The 19,030-nt window shown below is 40.8% G+C and overlaps 1 protein-coding gene across 2 annotated transcripts in view; it reads left to right on the top strand.

Annotated features, from left to right (window-relative positions):
• Nucleotides 1-16,686, top strand: part of MARCHF5 (membrane associated ring-CH-type finger 5) — a 57,153-nt gene extending 40,467 nt beyond the window's left edge. For both annotated transcript variants that reach the window (XM_062213936.1, XM_062213937.1), the window contains 4 exons: nucleotides 3,360-3,490; nucleotides 14,500-14,683; nucleotides 14,793-14,959; nucleotides 15,689-16,686. In XM_062213936.1, the coding sequence (XP_062069920.1) occupies nucleotides 3,360-3,490; nucleotides 14,500-14,683; nucleotides 14,793-14,959; nucleotides 15,689-15,805 (599 nt within the window). In that variant the 3' untranslated portion in view covers nucleotides 15,806-16,686. The remainder of the gene's footprint in view (nucleotides 1-3,359; nucleotides 3,491-14,499; nucleotides 14,684-14,792; nucleotides 14,960-15,688) is intronic.
• Nucleotides 16,687-19,030: the final 2,344 nt, after the last annotated feature.

Genomic DNA, 19,030 nt, shown 5'->3' with positions numbered 1-19,030 from the left:
ATATCTTCTGCATATAACCCAAGGAAAGAGAAGAAAATTTCCAGAAGCAAATATGAAGATATCTTTTCTTCTACAAAAGAATTCTTACCCAAGGATTTAGGAAGAAAACTGAACTCACAATGTTAGAAACTTCTTGAGATCTTCCCAGGAAAGTGAATTCAAAACTCTGCATTGCCATTGTTCTTATAAAAGTAGTAGTGGTGGGTTACTCTTTAGGAGTTAACTTTTCGTAAAATATTTGTTTCTTATGAATTACTGCTTTCCAAGTACTAGAAATACCTCAACAGAGAATTCAACTTAATAAATACTTGAGAGTCATAGGAACTTAGGATAAGTCGATGAGCATAACAAAAAGATCTTTTGGAGCGGGAGAGGGGAGGGTTGCGGGTGGGAGGGAAGTTATGGGAGGGGGAAGCCATTGTAATCCATAAGCTGTACACTGGAAATTTATATTCATTAAATAAAAGTTAAAAAAAAAGAAATTGGGAAAAAAAAAAAAAAGATCTTTTCCCCTAGAGCTGATGTTTTGAGGCAGGAGTTAGAAAACCTTTTCTATAAAGAGCCAGATGATAACATATTTTAGACTTTGTATGTGATCATCTTCCAATAAAACTTTATAAAAACAAGCAGCTAGCTGGATTTGGCCCACAGACCATAGTTTTCCAACCTGTTTTAGTGTGTAAAAAAGAATATGTAAATTAAGCGTCTATTAAGTGGTTTAAAAGTGGGGGGAAGGACAGAAGAAAATAAGGCAGCCATTTGACTCAGCAGTTGACACTGCATCCTACATCAGTATACTTAAGTTTGATCCCTGACTGCTCCGATTCTGGCTTCCAGCCATTGCAGACCCAGCGAGGCAGCCATGATGGCTCAAGTAGGAGAGTCCTTGCCATTCACATAAGAGGCCTGGATGGAGCTCATAGTTTTGTCCATGCCATTGTGGGCATTTCAGTAGTAAACAAGCAGATGAGGGAGTTCTCTCACTCTCTGCCTCTTCTCACATCTCTTACTCTTACTGTCTTTGCCTCTTGAATTAACAAAATAGAAGAGGAAGAGCCAGTAAAAGAGAGTGAAAAATGAGTAAACTAGAAAGAAAACCAAGAAATACTGATGTTGTGGAAATGCACTGGTGTATCATTTATTGGGGAGAAAAAGGGATTATCTGTGTCAGGAGGTTGCTGATGGGCCAAGTAAGATGAAAATTGAGATTAGACTGTTGGAATTGGCTAAGTGGAGACTTAGTAACTTTAATGAGCAGTTTGGATGGAATAGATTCCAGGAAGAATTAATGGAGAGAGATACAGACAATTCTGAGGAATTGTGTTGAAAGGGGAGCAGAGAAATGGAATAATGAGGCAGAAGGATTTTTTTTTTTTTCTTTTAAGATAGAAGAAACAGTATTATGTTTGGTTAAAATAATTCCACTAACAGTAAGCAGAAGATGTGGTAGCATAGGAAGGAAGTGCTAGAGCTGAGGCTATGCGTTGGTGAGGAAACGGGCTGTTTTGTACAGGTACAGGGATTGACTTCAAATGGGTGCAGTATTGGTAGTTGGATACATGTGCTGAAAATAATCTGTCGATATTTTCTTATGTTTTCAATTTTCTTGTAAAGGATTATTAATAGAGAATATGAAAGTTAAAGTTCCAGGCTTTGCATATTCATACCAATAGTCCCTTAACGTCTAGTTCCAGCATTTGAGGGCTCTTTGGTGATTGATTAAGATAACTTTTACTTTGCCTTTTGGAAGAGTTATGAACTGAACTCAGCAAAATAGTGTATTTTGAGAATTACACCCTGATAAGATGAAATGTTGTATCTAATGCCTGCAGCATATCACCTGATACCATATAGACACTCAAGAAATGTTAGCTCTTATTAGATGATGTAGAGTCAGTATGCACTAAATTGGGCTTATTTAATCTTTGATCCCAAAAGATACTTTATCATAGTTTTAATTGTTATGTAAGTTAGAGCTTACAATAATAATATGCTCCATTTAAATCACAGATCTTAATGTTCTCTCTGCTTCACAATATCGTCTTCTCTTTACACAGTGACAAGTGATATTTCTGCCTCTAGCAGTTATCAGGGAGTCTTGATTGGGGCTCCACAGAAGGATGCTTGTTCTTATATGTATGTTTAATTATCTTATCATCAAATTGCCATCTTCTTTTCTTTGTACCATAAAAATAAACTATTTTGTATATAGTATCCTCCTTTAGAGTGATATTAATTCATTTAGAAGGTAATAATTAAACACTTCTAAGAAAATATCTCAATCGTATGTAGAATATTCAACAAGTATGATTAATAAAATGTTTCATATACCTTTGGTTTTACAGTTCTTTGACTTTAGAAAAAAATTTTTTTGAGAGAGAGAAACAGCACTTCCATTGCCCCATTGCTAGTTCACTACCCAGATGGCTACAAACTGGAATGGATTGAAGCTGGGAGCCTGGAACTCAATCCAGGTCTCGCACCTGAGTGGCAAGAATCCAACCACATGAGCTTTCATCATTGCCTTCTAGGGTCTGCATTAGCAGGAAGCTAGAACCAGGAACAAAAACCAGGAGTCAAGCATTCCAATGTGGGACACAGGCCTCCTACCTGGCATCTTTACTGCTGGGCCAAATGCCCATTCCTTATCTTGGCAAGCATCTGGAAAATTCTGGAGCTAAATTATATGGAGCTTAATGGCAGTTAGTACAATCCCTCCAAATTTAGCTGTTCCAGGAAACTTTCAGAAAGAAGTAGTAGGAAAATTTCACAGTGAGTATATAATAACAGAAGCATAATTGGCGCATACAGGTTTTGGAATGCCATAAAAACTAGTGTCATAATCATAAAATGAAGACTGTTAGGGAATAATATCCAACTAAATATAGCACATTGAGATAAAAATAAGACAAACTGACTCTGTGTATAAGAAAATAGCCTTGGTTACCTTTACATACTGTACCAAGGTACACAATGAGTGAAGTCAGAGAAGTATATTACCAAGTACAAAAGAAACTAATCATTGCTAGGACTAATTGGAAAGAACAAGGTGAAATGGCCTTTTGGTTCTGCCCTAGCCAGTGTGATTAAGGAATAAGCAGCTATATTTGAGGCTCTAATTTTATGTTCAATGATACAGATAAAAATTTAAAGAAGCTATTTCCTAGAATTTAGGAAGTAATAGTTATTCATGCAAATGACTGAGAAATTCTAAACTATTCAAATGTGGGTTGCCATCAAATTTATAACCGTTTCCAAAACATTGGAATATCCAACTTCATTTTAGATCTTTAGAAAATATTGAATAAGTCATATCAAAAATCTACCTTCTATTGAACTTTGTTTTCTTTGTATTGTAGGTCCAGTTGTTTACGTCTTGGATCTTGCAGATAGACTGATCTCAAAAGCTTGTCCATTTGCTGCAGCGGGAATAATGGTTGGCTCTATCTATTGGACAGCTGTGACTTATGGAGCAGTGACAGTGATGCAGGTTCATTATTTTACTCTATTCAGTGATACTACTTTTTATGTAAAGATCTAAAATTCTTGTTAGGATATTTTAAATATATTATTTTGAATAACAACATTCTCATCGCTTAAAAGTAAGAAAATGTGTATATTTAAACATCAGGCAAAAAGTCTTCCTACTCCTGTCCTTTATTTACAAACATTCCCCTCTCCCCCGAGCAGCCACTATTTTTGGTTACAGATATATTCTTCCAGACTATTAAAGGAAAAACATAAATTTTTTCATCCACTTTTTTTTTCCCCAAAAGGAAGCTTAGTTTAGGTGCATCTATTTTTCATGGTGAACTTTGGAAAACTTTTCACATAAATATTTAAAACTCTCTGTAGCATTCTACGTACAAAATTACTGTACCACAGTTTACTAACCTCTTATTGGTGGACAATTAGTTGCTTCCAGTCTTTGGTATTACAAATGGTGTTACAGTCAGTAACTATTGATGAATGTCAGACTTAAATTTCAAGATTTCACTCCAAAGCCTTTACTATTTTCTGTCCTCCCTATATACCTCTTCTTTGAAGATTCCCAGCTGACATCCCTGTTCTTTTGTGTTCAGACCTATGTCTTGACCTGCTCTTTCAAGTCCAGCCCTGAAACTGCAGCTGGACCCCCTTCTCCTTAAATAATCTCTTGTGCCTTTACACTCAACATTATTGAAATCAAAACTTATTTTTTCTTCCATTTACAACTAAACCTGTTCCCTGCCATACTTTCTCAATATCTTTGATTCCTACTGTTGTCCCATCTGCTCAATTTACATCCCGAAGTTTTAGGAATCCCTTTGATACTTTCTGCATCATAGCTTGATAAATAGTTCACTGGCTAAGTCCATGCAATTTTTCCATGTTGATATGTCTTGCATTGGAACTTTGTTTCTATGGTCTTTAGCACCTGACTTCTTCTCACTGCCCTGTCATACCCAGATAACTAAACGATCCTCTTGATTGGCTTCTCTGACTTCATTCTCTTCTATCAATCCATCTACCCAAATGAATCATCCTAAAATAATTCCATCAACATCTTACTCCCCAGCTCCCCTTCCTATTCTTCTACCTAAGTACTGCTTTTTTTTTTTTTTTTTTTTTAAATTTTATTTAAGGTATACAGATTTAGGAACATAGTGATACTTCCCACCCCACCCCCCCTCCCACCTACACTCCCACCCTTCTTCCTCCCTCTCCTATTCCCACTCTTAATTTTTACAAAGATCTATTTTCAGTTTACTTTATACTTATAAGATTCGCCCTACACTAAGTAAAGACTTCAAAAAACAGTATAAAGAAAAAAAAGACACTTTTCTTCAACAGTAGAGACAAAGGCTATAAACAATCATCAAATCTCAAAATGACAATTTCACTCCAATACTTAACTTTTTTTAATTAATTTATTTATTTTGACAGGCAGAGTGGACAGTGAGAGAGAGAGACAGAGAGAAAGGTCTTCCTTTACCGTTGGTTCACCCCACAATGGCTGCTGCGGCCGGCGCACCGCGCTGATCCGAAGCCAGGAGCCAGGTGCTTCTCCTGGTCTCCTATGGGGTGCAGGGCCCAAGCACTTGCGCCATCCTCCACTGCCTTCCCGGGCCACAGCAGAGAGCTGGCCTGGAAGAGGGGCAACCGGGACAGAATCCAGCGCCCCAACTGGGACTAGAACCCAGTGTGCCGGCGCTGCAGGCAGAGGATTAGTCTATTGAGCTGCGGCGCCAGCCCCAATACATAACATTTTAGGTACTCTGTTAGTTACCACAGAACAGGGAAAACATATGGTATCTGTCTTTTGGGGACTGGCTTATTGCACTAAGTATAATAGTTTCCAGTTGCATCCATTTTGCTGCAGAAGGTAAGATTTCATTTTTTTTTTTTAATTGCTGAATAGTATTCCATAGTGTATGTATACCATAATTTCTCTGTCCAGTTATCAGTTGATGAACATCTGGGTTGATTTCATTATCTTAGCTACTGTGAATTGAGCTGCACTTAAGTACTCCTTTTTAAGAGCAGCATATTGATTGCTTCATAGGTAACTAAGTAATGGTTAACACACTTAGGTTTGCTTATCAAAAATATAAATTAGAGGGGCCAGTTGTTGTGGCGAAGCAAGTTAAGCCACTGTTGCCTGTTACACCAACATCCCACATAGGTGCCGGTTTGCATGCCAGTTGTTCTACTTTCAATCTAGCTCCCTACTCATGTCCTGGGAAAAGTAGCAGAAGATGGCCCAAGTGTCTGGGCCTCTGGCCCCTATGTGGGAGACCCAGATAAAGTTTTGGATTCCTGGCTTTGGCTTGACCCAGTCTGGGCCATTGCAGCCATCTGGGAAATAAACCAGCAGATGGAAAATCTCTGTAACTCTGACTTTAAAATAAATTAATTAGCCGGCGCCGCGGCTCAACAGGCTAATCCTCTGCCTTGCGGCGCCGGCACACCAGGTTCTAGTCCCAGTTGGGGCGCCGGATTCTATCCCGGTTGCCCCTCTTCCAGGCCAGCTCTCTGCTATGGCCCATGAAGGCAGTGGAGGATGGTCCAAGTGCTTGGGCCCTGCACCCCATGGGAGACCAGGAGAAGCACCTGGCTCCTGCCTTCGGATCAGCGTGGTGCGCTGGCCACAGCGCACCGGCCGTGGCAGCCATTGGAGGGTGAACCAATGGCAAAGGAAGACCTTTCTCTCTCTTTCTCACTGTCCACTCTGCCTGTCCAAAAAAAAATAATAATAATAAATAATTAAAATATATGTGTGTGTGTAAATTAGAGTGTACATGGAAGAAAAAGGGGTAGAAGAGTTATCTGATATTCTAGAAATTGCATATAATGTCTATGCCAGGGTCCATAATGAGCAATCTTTATAGTTGCTCCATTGATAGTCATGGTGAGTCAAAGTGTTGTGAGGTTTCTTCATAAAATATTGATAGCACCAAAAAAACTCCAGAATTAGTCAATAAAGTGAGTCACAAATAGTAAAACATCTATCATGAGTATAGTGAAAAAAGGTTGAAAACCATTGACTTACAAAAGATTCCATTTCCTTAGCCTGATTTAATATGCAGAGTCTACCATGATCTAACGTGATACTGCTTGGAGGCCTGTTGGACACTCTCCTCCAGTTTACCCTTGCACTGTTTCTACCTCCATCCTTTGGCTTCTATCATCCTGCCTAATACCTGTCCTTCTAGTCCTCTCTCTGCTTATCCAGATCTAAACTCTCCTGCTAGTTTTAGCTGCTTTCCTCCATAAAACTCCTCACAACTTCTGTCCATTGTGACTTCTTCCCCTACATTCATGGCATTTTTATTCCTTGAATGGCCACCAATCTTGTGACTAAATGACATTTCTTGTTTAGATTGTTTAGTTTTTCCTGTATTTAGACCTTCCTTACCTTTTCTATTAGGAGGTAACTTCCTTGAAAGTAGAGTCTGTTATATAGTTGTGTATTCACTGTTAAAGCATCTACACAGAAACAACTATATAAAAGGCTTTCATATTGATGCTTTTTATATCCCCAATTTTGTGGGGGGATTTTTGGTTTGTTTTTTAATTGGAAAAGCGGAGTTGGAGAGACAGAGAGAGACATCTTCTATCCACTGGTTTACTCCCCAGCCAGCTCCATATAAATCAGACCAGGGCAAAGACAGGAGCCAGGAGTTTCACCCAGGTCTCCCATGTGGGTGACAGGGGACCAAACACTTGGGCCATCTTCTGCTGCTTTTACCAGGTCATTAGCAAGGAGCTATATTGAAGTGGAGAAGGTGGCAGCTTTACTCACTCTGCCACAATGTTGGCCCCAGACCAGTTCTAATAATGAGTACTAACTAGTACATCACCAGATAAGAGTAGTTCAGGAGAATTTACTAAGACTGACAGAATAGATTATTTATTATTTATTGTACAAATACATTTTATCAGTGTATTTCAAAACATTTTTTGAAAATGGAACTAAAAGATAGGTTTATTTTGGTACAAAAAAATTTGAAATCCATGAACACTTGTATAGAAGTAGGGGTTTGTTTGTTTTTTGCAAATGAGGTCACTAAGGCCGTCTGTGTTGGATTGAGTTATTTAAGACCTATTGGCCATAAAAAGTGGGATGACTCTTTAAGGAAAAGTTTTTGTTTTTTTTTTTTTTTGGACAGGCAGAGTGGACAGTGAGAGAGAGAGACAGAGAGAAAGGTCTTCCTTTTGCCGTTGGTTCACCCTCCAATGGCCGCCGCGGTAGCGAGCTGCGGCCGGCGCACCGCACTGATCCGATGGCAGGAGCCAGGTGCTTCTCCTGGTCTCCCATGGGGTGCAGGGCCCAAGCACTTGGGCCATCCTCCACTGCACTCCCTGGCCACAGCAGAGAGCTGGCCTGGAAGAGGAGCAACCGGGACAGGATCGGTGCCCCAACCGGGACTAGAACCCGATGTGCCGGCGCTGCAAGGCGGAGGATTAGCCTAGTGAGCCGTGGCACCGGCCTAAGGAAAAGTTTTAGGCTGGTACAACCTTTAAGAAAAGTAAAGGGGACCGGCGCCGTGGCTTAACAGGCTAATCCTCCGCCTTGCGGCGCCGGCACACCAGGTTCTAGTCCCGGTTAGGGTGCTGGATTCTGTCCTGGTTACCCCTCTTCCAGGCCAGCTCTCTGCTGTGGCCCGGGAAGGCAGTGGAGGATGGCCCAAGTGCTTGGGCCCTGCACCCGCATGGGAGACCAGGAGAAGCACCTGGCTCCTGGCTTCGGATCAGCGAGATGTGCCGGCCGCAGCGGCCATTGGAGGGTGAACCAATAGCAAAAAGGAAGACCTTTCTCTCTGTCTCTCTCTCACTATCCACTCTGCCTGTCAAAAAAAAGAAAAGTAAAGGGGAAAAAAATTGATATAATTAATGGAACACCGTAACAACAGGAACTAGTTTAAAAATAGAGGTTGTATCCTCTAAAAAAGGGACTAGCTGTATTTTTGGCATTTTGAACCATATTGGTATGATATTTTCAAAAAGTTGGCGCTGAACTGGAGTCTTGTAAAACATGCATAAATTGAAAACACTGATCCTGAGTCCCAAAGAATACAGTCTAAGACAGGCATATATAAATCAAACAATTGGAAAATCGTTATAAAGTTATATAAATCATTGTGAAGAGAGTGCAGGAGACTCCACAAACAAGATTTTAAATCACTAAAAATGAAAGATGATTCAGAGTTTTAAAAAAAGCAAATCTTATGGGGGAGGCAGGTGCTGTGGGATAGTGGATTAAGCTGCTGCCTGCAGCACCAGTTAGAATCCTGGCTGCTCCACTTCTGATCTAGCTCCCTGCTAACGCATCTTGGAAAGCAACAGAAAAGATAGCCCAAGAGCTTGAGCCCCTGCACGCAGATAGGAGACCTGAAAAAAGCTCCTGGCTCCTGGCTTTGAGTCACCCCAGTTCTGGCTGTTATGGCCATTTGGGGAGTGGACTGGCAGATAGAAGGCCCCTCTCTCTCTCTCTCCCTCTCTCACTCTTTCTCTCTCTTTCTCTTTCTTCCCCTCTCCGTAACTCTACCTTTCAAATAAAAAAATGAATAAAACTTAAAAAAAAAAATCTTAAGCTGATTCTTGTAGAAAAAAATTTTAATTGATAGAGAACAAAGTGATAAGCCAAAATCATAATACATATATATTATGTGGTATCATTTAGAAATAAGCTTCACATGTACTATCTCACTTGAAAAGTTGTCTTTGGCCCAGAAATCAGAAGGATTGGTTGTGACAGTAGTTACTGTATGAGTATGAAGAGTATTGGGAGAATAACTTGTACCTACTAAGCATTTCTGATAGGGAATGTGGTGCCCCCATGGCACCATTAGCAGTGTTGAGGATTCACTTTTTAACATTTGGCTATTTTCCTTTTGTTCTTTGCTCTGGAAACCAGGTAAATCAGATTAAGAAATCAGATCCCTGTTCTTTTCCTAATTTTTCCCTGTCCTCCTCTGTGGATCAGGCTAAAGTACAGTACTTGTTAATTATGGGGAATTTGAATAGGACCCTCCCCTTGGATTTTTATTGTGATAACAGCATAATGGTTAACTTTCCTACCCCACCCAGCACACTGGGCTAAACATCTTTTAAGCACTGATGCTTTTAATTCTTGAGACAAATTTATAACATAGATTCTATTGCTTATTCCTAGTTTACTAATTTAGAGAGTTTCTATGTCCGGTGCCAGACAGCAAGGAAGAAGCATTAAGATTCCTGTGTTCAGGCTTCTCTTAAGGAGTCCTAGATTGGTCCAGGAAGCAGTTGAAACATTTTATCCTGGAACAGTGGGACCTTAATATCGAGCCATGTTACCACTCTTGCCACTAGTGTGAAGGCAACCCTGTAAATACTGTCCACTCTTAATTGCAGTACTTAATTAATTATTCTTAATTCTGAGTAGGAAAACCTGTTGGTTCATTGCTGTTCCATAGAAGTAGGGTTCTAGGACAGGTGTTTGGCACAATGGTTTAGATTCCCCTTGAAACACCTGCATCCTCCTACTGGAGTGTGTGGGTTCAAATTCCAGCTCCATCTTCATTCCAGCTTCCTGCTGATTTGCACCCTGAGAGACAGTGGGTGATGGCTCAAGTACATGGGTCCCTGCCACCCTTGTGAGAGACCCAGATTGAGTTCCAGGCTCCTGGCTTCAGCTGGGCCAGCCCTGGCTATTGCAAGCATTTGGGGAGTGAACCAACAGATAAAAGAACTCTGTCCGTATCTGTCTCTGCCTTTCCAATAAATAAAATTTTTAGAAAAAAGTAGAGTTCTAAATAGTAGTATTTTTAAATTGACTAAAACTCCCAGACTTTCAACATCAACAAACTGTGACCTACCTGGATATGAAGATCTAGCTTTTAATTCTTTACTAAGGGGGAGAGGGAGATTTCTCTGAAGTCTACTATACATGGATAGCAAGGTCCTAAAGCTTTTTGTTTTTAAGATTTATTTAATTTTTAAAGAGTTACACACAGGGAGAGAAGGAGAAGCAGAGAGAGAGAGAGAGAGATCCTCCATCTACTAGTTCACTCTCCATCTGGCCACAACAGCCAGAGCTGTGCTGATCAGGAGCCTGGAGCTTCCTCCAGGTCTCCCACATAGGTGCAGGGGCCCACGGACTTGTGCCATCTTCCACTACTTTTCCAGACCATAACAGAGAGCTGGATCGGAAGTGGAGCAGTCGGGACTTGAACCAGCGTCCATATGCTGGCACCACAGGCAGCAGCTTTACCCCACTATGCCACAGCGCTAGCCCCTATGATTGATTTTACAGAGGGTCTGTAAGTTTGTGTAGGCCTTCATTAAAACTGACCCATTAAGGGGCCAGCATCCCATATGGGTGCCGGGTTCTAGTCCCGGTTGCTCCTCTTCCAGTCCAACTCTCTGCTGTGGCCCAGGAGGGCAGTGGAGGACGCCCCAAGTGCTTGGGCCCCTGTACCCGCATGGGAGACCGGGAGGAAGCACCTGGCTCCTGGCTTCGGATCGGCATAGCTCCAGCCGTAGTGGCCATTTTGGGGGTGAGCCAACGGAAGGAAGACCTTTCTCTCTGTCTCTAACTCTATCTGTCAAATTAAAAAAAAAAAAGCTGACCCATTACTTATTCAACTTTCACGTACTGCCTTTGACTGTAGTAGGACATCATACTATAAGTGTTGTACCATGTTACTTCTTCACAGTATTTGATTTTCTCTCACCTCCAGAAGGTACCTTTTTAGCTTACCATTTTATCCCAAACACGTAGACCTGTGCCTGGCTCATAGTAAGTTTTCAATTGAATGAATAAATGAGTGCCTGTGTAAGTGATGAGCCTCAGTCCTTGCTATGCATCGCCCATCCACTTTGGTTGAACAGTGGGATAGGGGGCCTTTGCTCATCCTTTCCCTTATTTCCTCATCTTTAAGTACTGGCTTGCAAGGTGCTTATTATCATGACGAACCAATTCCCCCTTGCCATAGTCTATAGCTGAGCATTCATGCTACTTTGTATTTCTTTTTTATTATTATTATTTTTTATTTTTTTGACAGGCAGAGTGGATAATGAGAGAGAGACAGAGAGAAAGGTCTTCCTTTTTGCTGTTGGTTCACCCTCCAATGGCCGCTGCGGCCAGCGCATCTTGCTGATCCGAAGCTAGGAGCCAGGTGCTTCTCCTGGTCTCCCATGCGGGTGCAGGGCCCAAGCACTTGAGCCATCCTCCACTGCCTTCCCAGGCCATAGCAGAGAGCTGGCCTGGAAGAGGGGCAACCGGGATAGAATCCGGCGACCCAACCAGGACTAGAACCCGGTGTGCCGGTGCCGCAAGGCGGAGGATTAGCCTGTTAAGCCACGGCACCGGCCTGCTACTTTGTATTTCTAAACAGCAAGAAAAAATGTATAACTCAACAAGGGATTTTTTTGTGAAATGTCTGAAATTCAGTTGCTAGCACTGTGAGAATATTTAAATCACATTTAGCTGTAGTTTTAAAGTGATCATTATCTTGGAAATAAAAATGATATAAAACTGGAATGTCCCATAAAAAGCATTATGGGTAAAATCTTTTGTCACTATTGTGGAACTGGAGTTCTTAAGATATTCTGAGACAAGCCATTTCACTTTTGGGCAACTCAGAACAGTCACCCTCCACATGCAAGAGGTGAGGTTGTTAATTTCTTCCTGGAGGGGCCGGTGCTTTGGCGCAGCAGGTAGCCCTGGCCTGCAATCCCGTTTGGGCCCTGGTTCGAGTCCCGGCTGCTCCAGTTCTGATCCAGCTCCTTGCCATTGCACCTGGGAAAGCAACAGAGGATGGCCCAAGTCCTTGGATCCCTGCACCCACGTGGGAGACCTGAAAGAAGCTCCTGCCTTCTGGCTTTAGATCAGCTTAGCCCCGGTTGTTGCAGCCATTTGGGGAGTGAACCAGTAGGTGGAAGACCCTCTCCCCACCCTGTCTACCCCTCTCTGTAACTCTTTCAAATAAAGAAAATAAATTTTTTTAAAGATTTTTTTTTTTTAATTTGACAGAGTTACAGACAGAGAGAAAGGTCTTCCTTCCGTCTGTTCACTCCCCAAATGGCCGCAACGGCCAGAGCTGCGCCGATCTGAAGCCAGGAGCCAGGTGCTTCCTCCTGGTCTCCCATGCGGGTGCAGGTCCCAAGCACTTGGGCCATCCTCCACTAGTGCACCACGGCACCAGCCCCAATATTTTTTTCCTGGGGTCGGCAACGTGGCTCACTTGGTTAATCCTCCGCCTGCAGCGCCAGCATCCCATATGGGCACCAGTTTCTGATCCCGGTTGATCCTCTTCCAGTCCAGCTCTCTGCTGTGGCCTGGGGGGACAGTGGAGGATGGCCCAAGTGCTTGGGCCCTGCACCCACATGGGAGACCAGGAGGAAGCACCTGGCTCCTGGCTTTGGATCGGCACAGCGCTGGCTGTGGTGGCGATTTGGGGAGTGAACCGACGGAAGGAAGACCTTTCTCTCTGTCTCTCTCTCTGTAACTCTACCTGTCGAATAAATAAATAAAATCTTTAAAAAAAAATTTTTTTTTTTCTGGACACACAGGCGAATATCAGATCCAGCATCATTGCTTTTGACCATAAGAGGCTAGCCTCCGCTGTTTAACATTTTGTCATGGGTAGATAAGTTAACTAAGTGTAAATCTAGGCTATATCCCTAGTTGAAGCTTTAAAAGCACTTATTTTATCTTTCTCCCATACTTAAGAAGCATTCTTACCTGAGCAGACCTGATGCCTAGAATCTCAGTCTGCCCTGGCCATTCTCAGCTTGACCTAATTTCACATCTCCTTGTGGTCTACCTAAAAAGTCATCCACTGTAATGGCTGACACAAGGCACATCTTATTTCTGGAAAAATCCCATCTACTTTTTCATGAGCTTGCTTTCCTGAGTATATGTCATCTCTGGTCACTTATAGTCTTCCCTCTCTTCTTTCTTTTCTATTTCTCTCCTCCCTATCAAGAGATAGACAAGGTCCCTTCCAATCCTTTTTTCCTGGCTTACTCCTTAAGTGTGATCAGAACTGTAGATATAATAGGTATCCTCATACTAACTTCCACCACATTGACACCTGGGTGAGCACGAACCCAAGACTCAGTCTCTTTCCCCTGTCTTAAGTAGCGAGAACAACCCCTCTAAGAAACACGCTTAATTTACGAGTGGTTGAGACTTCTGACTACAGGGAAACGTCATGCAGGATCTTGGAAAGAATTTTCAGGGAATTTACCTAGAAATAAGAAAGTCACCAAAAAAATGGAGATAATGAAAAATGTAAGCCCAAAATCAGGAAATGAAAAGGATTTTGGAAGAGAGAAAGTGTGGAAAGTCACAAGTGCCAGTTTTGTCATTCTTGCCCTCCAGGATCTAAACCATTAAGAGATAACCCCAAGACCCATATATGAGTGGGAAAGGATTATATTAGCTTCATTACCTCCTAGATAGGGGGCCCTACAGTTCCACTAGAAAAAGAATACCTGGGATCTGTGGGCAAAACTGGACTTCCTACTATGGTCCCTCAAATCTAGACCTTGAAAATGTACCTTAGGAGAGAGAGGTCTGTGAGGCACACACTTGGCCAGCCAGAATCATAATGCCTGTCCCGTATACCACCAAAGAAGGAGAAAGCCAAAGATCAGTGATCAGGCCATGACTTGAAGGCCACTCCTGCCCCTTGGCTGGCTGTGCTTGCCTCCTAAACAAAGAGCAGGTATATAGATACACTTCTGGAAGACAAAGAGTAGTTGAATTTTATCTTGGTTCTGCAGCTTAGTCTAAGCAAATCAAATAAGAAAAACCAAAGGGTCCCCTCTTGTGCCATTTAAAAACTTTTAATCCAGTGTAACATGAAATAGCTAGAAGACTGTTTTTTCCTTGAATAAGTGGCATTTTAAAGTTTTAATTTCTGTATTCTTTTGACATTAAGCATCTTCTATAAAAATGAATTGAGCTCAAATATGCACAGTTTTATTAGATTAGGAAAGTGATTCTAGCAGTGCTCTGTTTCATAGGTTGTAGGCCATAAAGAAGGTCTGGATGTTATGGAGAGAGCTGATCCTTTATTCCTTTTGATCGGACTTCCTACTATTCCCGTCATGCTGATATTAGGCAAGATGATTCGCTGGGAGGACTACGTGCTTAGGCTATGGCGTAAATACTCAAATAAACTACAGATTTTGAACAGTATATTTCCAGGTAAGTCCATGAATTGTGTTTATAAAGTACATGTCAAATTGATCTTGTGGCAGAACCATAACATGGCTTTAGAAATTTCTAAGGATATTTTTTTTTCTTCTTCTTCTAGGGATTGGGTGTCCTGTTCCTCGAATTCCAGCCGAGGCTAATCCTTTAGCAGATCATGTCTCTGCTACCCGAATTTTGTGTGGAGCCCTTGTCTTTCCTACTATTGCGACAATAGTTGGTAAACTGATGTTCAGTAGTGTTAACTCTAATTTACAAAGGACAATCTTGGTAAGATGGCTTTAATACTACTAATTTTAGGTGACAGACAAAAGAGAATGAACTATTTGTTTTAAAGGGGAGAGGACTGTATAAGTGGTTGATCTGTGGCTCCTTTGCCTTATAACCGTCACTGTCATCCAGTATCTTTAGAGGAAATAAAAAGAGGAGGAACCACTGTGGCAGTTCTGACCTTCCAGAATGATGCCTGAATCACCACACTCATCCCTCTTGCCAACTAGTTTATGATGAAGAATGTCTACTGTAGGGTCAGACTGCTTGCATCAAATCCTAACTCAGAACTCGCCTTGCTGTGAAACCTAAGTCAAACTTCTTGACTTCTCTGTGCCTAGAGAATGGGGATGGTAGGGGTAACTACCTCGGGCTAATTATGAGGATTAAATGAGACCAGTAAGTACTCAGCCTTGTTTGCTGCCCCCACCCCTTTCCTGGCCTCTGCACACAGGGCCCTGGCGTTCTTTCTGTAGCAGAATGGATAGAGAACTCAGTGGAAGGCAGGCCACTCAGACAGGATCCCAAGGAAGCCTTTTTTCTCTGTTATGTATAGTGGTTTCTCTCTCTCTCCCATTTCACCCCTTGATAGAAAAGGAAAACTCTTGCATTTGCAGTCATCTGCATTAGTTTGGCATCAGTGCCTATGTCTTTTGTGATTGAGTAAAATTCTTCATTATGTTTCTCTAAACACACATTCTAATAAGCTAATTTTCCTTTTTATTCTAGGGTGGAATTGCTTTTGTTGCCATAAAAGGAGCATTTAAGGTTTACTTCAAACAGCAGCAATATTTACGTCAGGCACACCGCAAAATTCTAAATTATCCAGAGCAAGAAGAAGCATAAAACTGTGACTTCTAGTTCTGCAGTCTTCTCATCCTTAGGAGTCTGTTGTGTTGTTTTGATTCCATCATTAATGCACTAGTGGAGACTTGTGATAAGCTGTTGCTCCTATATTTTTCAGAAATATAATAAAGCACTTAGGGCAGGGAAAATCCTCTCAGTAATTGCAGAATCTAAGGATGTGACTTGTTTTCTTTGCTTTGTATATGCTGCTTTTATGGCAGTCATCTGAACCATTTTCTGAGCATGGTAAACCTGGGTTTTCTTCAGATTTGCTCCAAACAGAAATGTAAAGATCAAACTGTACAAATATTAAAAAATGCACATGCTGTTTTATTCAAATGCCTCTTTTGTACATGTTCACGTTCAGTGTTTTCTTAGAATCAGCAACTCAATGAAGGTACTATGAGGATTTTTCTCATTGGCATAATTTGAATACATGCTAAACAGGAGCATATGTTAATATGAGGAAATATAAATTTAGTTATAAATAACAAGCCAAAAATGTATGTAAACATTCAAATAATTATCTGAACAAGTGGGAGTTTCTTGTGTTTTCTTTAACCCATGTGATGTACTCCAAAATGTGTAGGGTAAAAATTTCCAGGGCTTCCAGATCCCTTTTTCACTATTAAATTTTATTTATATAACGTTGATATCTCATAGCTCATAATGTAACTTTGACTCATGTAGTCTTGATTACTGTATGTGTGTGGTGTGAGAGAGAGAACGAGAGAGAGCAAGCAATTGTGTCCTTCCACCTCTCGGGTAAGGTTTTTAAATCACTATTTCTAGAAATTAGAGCTGCCAGTTTATAGTTTGCGCAGAAGAATGATTTGCAAAAAAGGAATCAATAAAGTTATTTTACTCTCCTCTTTCACTGATTTGGTTCTTCAGACATTTGTTGATCACCTCCTGTTTGCCTGGGCACTGTGCACAGTACTGTGGCGCACAGTGGTGAACAAGATAGATCTGGTCCCGCTCTTACATGTAGAGTTACCGCATTTTAGCAGTGAGTAAACCAAGGTGGAGCACTGAGCTCTTTGCTTGTAAATCAGTCTGAGGAGATAATTATGCAAATGAGCCTTAGGTAAATACTGAATAAGTCAGTTTATTATAAAAAAATTGTTACTCATGTGTCTTAGATTTTTAATTGCCTGTATTGAGGAGACTAGCACCAGTAAATAATCATTGTTCAATTAGTTTTATATCCATTCTTTCAAAAGCAGTTATTGAAGCCATTTTCAGTAGAGTGGACATTTTATGTTCAGCGATCTGAATGTTCTTGCAGTTATTTTTAAAAATTAAATTTTTAAAAGACAATTCCAAAAAGCCTGTTTATTTTCTCATTCACAGTATCTAATGCATGACAATAGTAAATGTTTCCCCTTACTAATAATGGCCGCTTCTCATTAGGAGAGTAGCAAATAGAGATTGAGCTATGTTCAGTTGCGGTAGTTAATTCCAGTAATTAAAGACTGGCACTATTTTATAGTATCAATGTCTTAATTTTAAGTTACAACATAGGATGTTTACATGAATAGCTGTTGCACATTCAAAGTTGTAATTTGGGGAGGAAGGAAAGGTATGAGTGAAGTAAGCCTTTTTAAAAACTGAAGGGGAAATATAAAATATGATTGTGTATAAAAATATGATATCTAGATGTAATTATTAAAATATATTGCCTTTTAATTGCAGTGTAAAGAGATATGTTAAGTAGATATTCTCTGTGTGATTTTGTCATAGAGAACAGCTTTTAGGCAGACTTTAGTAAAGTTACACAAGCACACAGTTCCCCATTTATACTTTACTGCTCCAGATGGGGAGTAGGAGCTTGGTTTATTAGCTTCTGGGCTCATGAGGTCCAAGGGAAGCAACTCACCCTTTGTAGGCAGGAGGGAGGGGCTTCTAGCACTGTGGGGAGGGGACTGAAAGTGCCTGGAGAACGCAGTGGCCTCTTAGCCTTGCTGTTGAATGCTTCAATCTCAAGAGCCTGGCACATGCCAGGCTTTCCAGGAAGGCGGCCTGCCTACCATGAAGCAACAAAAGAACATGGGCAGAGCTGAAGTGGGAGTGACTTGGGTTCAAATCTTAACTGGGCTGTAAGTAATTTTATGTGTGACCCTGGCCAGGCTTAGCTTTCAGCTACAGGTTTCTTCATCTCTAAAACGCAATAGTACTTACATCTCAGAAGACTAACCCTAGGATTAAATCAAAGGAAAGGAGCATTTTGGGCTCCAAATAGCCCTTAAAGAGCAGTGTATTTTGTGTTTTCCAGTTTATTTTCATATTATTTTACTATGTTATTTCTAGGAACTGTTTTAAACCTCTTTTATAAAATTTTAATGACAACTAGAATTCTTTGCAGAAATTAACTTACCTCTATTCAAAGTGGCTGAAACTATTGCTCATCATTACCTGAGTATCAAAGTACTGTGAAGAATATAAAATTAAACTTAGTGACTTAGTCACTGCCTTGCTGTTTCTGCCGCAATTTTTTAAATGTCTTGTTTTTAATATAGCAGACTATCAATTCTGGCTGGATTAAGTTAAATAAAGAATTTTTATGTTCTCTAGATGTACTCTGTTGTACCAATCCCAAAATACAATCCTGCACCTACATTTTTTAAAATCATTCAGAGATTTTTATGTAAAGATAATCTGAATTTTTAAAAAGCAGTATAGAGGATTTTGTCTTAACTGTGTAAACAGGCTAGCCTACATTCCAAGTGTGTTCCAGAGATCAAAATGTATACCCACCCTCAGAGCCTCTTGGACTGAATGATTAGATAAGGAACTAGACAAGATCTATGAGTGGTTACAAGCCATAAGGTATACTTGAGTTGGAAACACAAATGATTTCCTCTGAGATACTAATAACTTCAGTTTCTTAAGTAGATCAGAATTTTTGAGATTGAGTAAATGAAATTCCCTTCCATCCATGAGGATTTTTTTGGTTGCCGGTTCTTTCCCTACCCCCATCTGAGAGAGACACTAGCAGAAGAGAAATGCCATAGCAGAGTTGGCCAGTCCTTGGATTGCATGTTCTGATACCTGTTGAGCAGGCTACCTCTCAGGCCCTCAGTAAAATGGAGATTACCATGCCTGTCTCTGAAGTTGCTTCGAGGGTTAAATGAGGTGACATTCCAGGACCTACAGAGAAAATAAGTAAATCTAGTTCAAAGTGCCCATAATCTTTCTTTGATCCCCTAGGATCTCAAGCTTGCT

This window comes from Lepus europaeus, chromosome 17, assembly GCF_033115175.1.
Source record: "Lepus europaeus isolate LE1 chromosome 17, mLepTim1.pri, whole genome shotgun sequence".
NCBI classification, from domain to species: domain Eukaryota; kingdom Metazoa; phylum Chordata; class Mammalia; order Lagomorpha; family Leporidae; genus Lepus; species Lepus europaeus.
This window is presented reverse-complemented; position numbering and strand designations above follow the sequence as displayed.